Genomic DNA, 2,500 nt, shown 5'->3' with positions numbered 1-2,500 from the left:
GTGTGTGAGGATTACTTGTGATTATCTGAGTGACTAGTCTGTTATATAACTCCACTCGGCACACACATACACACCTCATTGACTACCAAACCCTCAGTCCATACAACATAAGACTGTCATGCGTTTTCTACATATCTGTAGTGTATATGAGTGGAGTAGAGTGAGTGTGTGTAGTGTATGTGAGTGGAGTAGAGTGAGTGTGTGTAGTGTATGTGAGTGGAGTAGAGTGAGTGTGTGTAGTGTATGTGAGTGGAGTAGAGTGATATGTGTGTACTGTATGTGAGTGGAGTAGAGTGAGTGTGTGTAGTGTATGTGAGTGGAGTAGAGTGAGTGTGTGTAGTGTATCTGAGTGTAGTAGAGTGAGTGTGTGTAGTGTATGTGAGTGGAGTAGAGTGAGTGTGTGTAGTGTATGTGAGTGGAGTAGAGTGAGTGTGTGTAGTGTATGTGAGTGGAGTAGAGTGAGTGTGTGTAGTGTATGTGAGTGGAGTAGAGTGAGTGTGTGTAGTGTATATGTGTAGTAGAGTGAGTGTGTGTAGTGTACCTGAGTGGAGTAGAGTGAGTGTGTGAAGTGTATATGAGTGGAGTAGAGTGAGTGTGTGTAGTGTATATGTGGAGTAGAGTGAGTGTGTGTAGTGTATATGAGTGGAGTAGAGTGAGTGTGTGTAGTGTATGTGAGTGGAGTAGAGTGAGTGTGTGTAGTGTATGTGAGTGGAGTAGAGTGAGTGTGTGTAGTGTATGTGAGTGGAGTAGAGTGAGTGTGTGTAGTGTATGTGAGTGGAGTAGAGTGAGTGTGTGTAGTGTATGTGAGTGGAGTAGAGTGAGTGTGTGTAGTGTAGGTGAGTGGAGTAGAGTGAGTGTGTGTAGTGTATGTGAGTGGAGAGGAGTGGGTGATGAGACTATAAAAGGACATGACTGATATATTTCAGAATGATATTCCTTTATTAATTTCATTAATTACTGCTGGGCCCTTCTGAGTACACATCCCTGTCCACACAATTCAGCGTTTCAGCTTAGATCTGCACCCACACACCACATCCTCTCAGAGTGGAAGCAGAAATGTGACAACCCTTTTCAGTATATTAATGTGGAATATATGGGAGGATTTTGCGTATTGTGTAAATGAGTATTTTGTGTGTTGTGATGTAAATGAGTATTTGTGTGTTGTAGTGTAAATGAGTATTTGTGTGTTGTAGTGTAAATGAGTATTTGTGTGCTGTAGTGTAAATGAGTATTTGTGTGTTGTAGTGTAAATGAGTATTTGTGTGTTGTAGTGTAAATGAGTATTTGTATGTTGTAGTGTAAATCAGTATTTTGTGTGTTGTGGTGTAAATGAGTATTTTGTGTGTTGTGATGTAAATGAGTATTTGTGTGTTGTAGTGTAAATGAGGATTTGTGTGTTGTAGTGTAAATGAGTATTTTGTGTGTTGTGGTGTGTTAATGAGTGTTTTGTGTTGTAGTGTAAATGAGGATTTTGTGTGTTGTAATGGAAATGAGGATTTTGTGTGTTGTGGTGTAAATGAGGATTTTGTGTGTTGTAGTGTAAATGAGTATTTGTGTGTTGTAGTGTAAATGAGTATTTGTGTGTTGTGGTGTAAATGAGGATTTTTGTGTGTTGTGGTGTAAATGAGGATTTTTTGAGTTGTAGTGTAAATGAGTATTTTGCGTGTTTTTGTATGTTGTGGTGTAAATGAGGATTTTGTGTGTTGTAGTGTAAATGAGTATTTGTGTGTTGTGGTGTAAATGAGGATTTTTGTGTGTTGTGGTGTGTTAATGAGTGTTTTGTGTTGTAGTGTAAATGAGGATTTTGTGTGTTATGGTGTAAATGAGTATTTGTATGTTGTAGTGTAAATGAGTATTTGTGTGTTGTGGTGTGTTAATGAGTGTTTTGTGTTGTAGTGTAAATGAGAATTTTGTTTGTTGTGGTGCAAATGAGGATTTTGTGTGTTGTAGTGTAAATGAGTATTTTGTGTGTTGTGGTGTGTTAATGAGTGTTTTGTGTTGTGGTGTGTTAATGAGGATTTTGTGTGTTGTACAGATACACTAAAGGAGAGTTGGACATTGCCTACGTCACTTCTCGTATCATCGGTGAGTAAATATCCAGTTTCCTCTGCTCCCTAAAGACGCCGGAGTGTGAGAAATTTTACACACATTTTTTGCTTGATTGTCCTAAAATAATGTGCATGTGTTGTTATTTCAGTGATGTCATATCCTGCAGAGGTGGTGGAGATGGGCTACAGGAACTATGTAGAGGATATACGATCATTTCTGGACTCACGGCATGCAGATCACTACACTGTCTTCAACCTCTCCCAGAGGAACTATCGTGGAGCCAAGTTCTCCAACCGGGTAGGAGAATGACCAGCTATAGAACATCTAGAACAGAGAGTAGTTGACTTTGACACACTGACATGAAATCTCTATTCTCTATAGTTTGAACCTGACTCTGATAATATCATGTGACCAACTGGAGTCTACAAGTGTTCTACCTTAGCTCAGCTTT

At 39.2% G+C, this 2,500-nt stretch overlaps 1 protein-coding gene across 1 annotated transcript in view; it reads left to right on the top strand.

The window, feature by feature from the left end:
- dnajc6 (DnaJ (Hsp40) homolog, subfamily C, member 6) overlaps positions 1–2,500 on the top strand; it is a 31,398-nt gene that overhangs the window by 11,179 nt on the left and 17,719 nt on the right. The window contains exons 3-4 of the mRNA XM_030791887.1: positions 2,036–2,085; positions 2,198–2,346. Coding sequence (XP_030647747.1) covers positions 2,036–2,085; positions 2,198–2,346 — 199 coding nt within the window. The remainder of the gene's footprint in view (positions 1–2,035; positions 2,086–2,197; positions 2,347–2,500) is intronic.

This window comes from Chanos chanos, chromosome 14, assembly GCF_902362185.1.
Source record: "Chanos chanos chromosome 14, fChaCha1.1, whole genome shotgun sequence".
In the NCBI taxonomy this organism is placed as follows: domain Eukaryota; kingdom Metazoa; phylum Chordata; class Actinopteri; order Gonorynchiformes; family Chanidae; genus Chanos; species Chanos chanos.
This window is presented reverse-complemented; position numbering and strand designations above follow the sequence as displayed.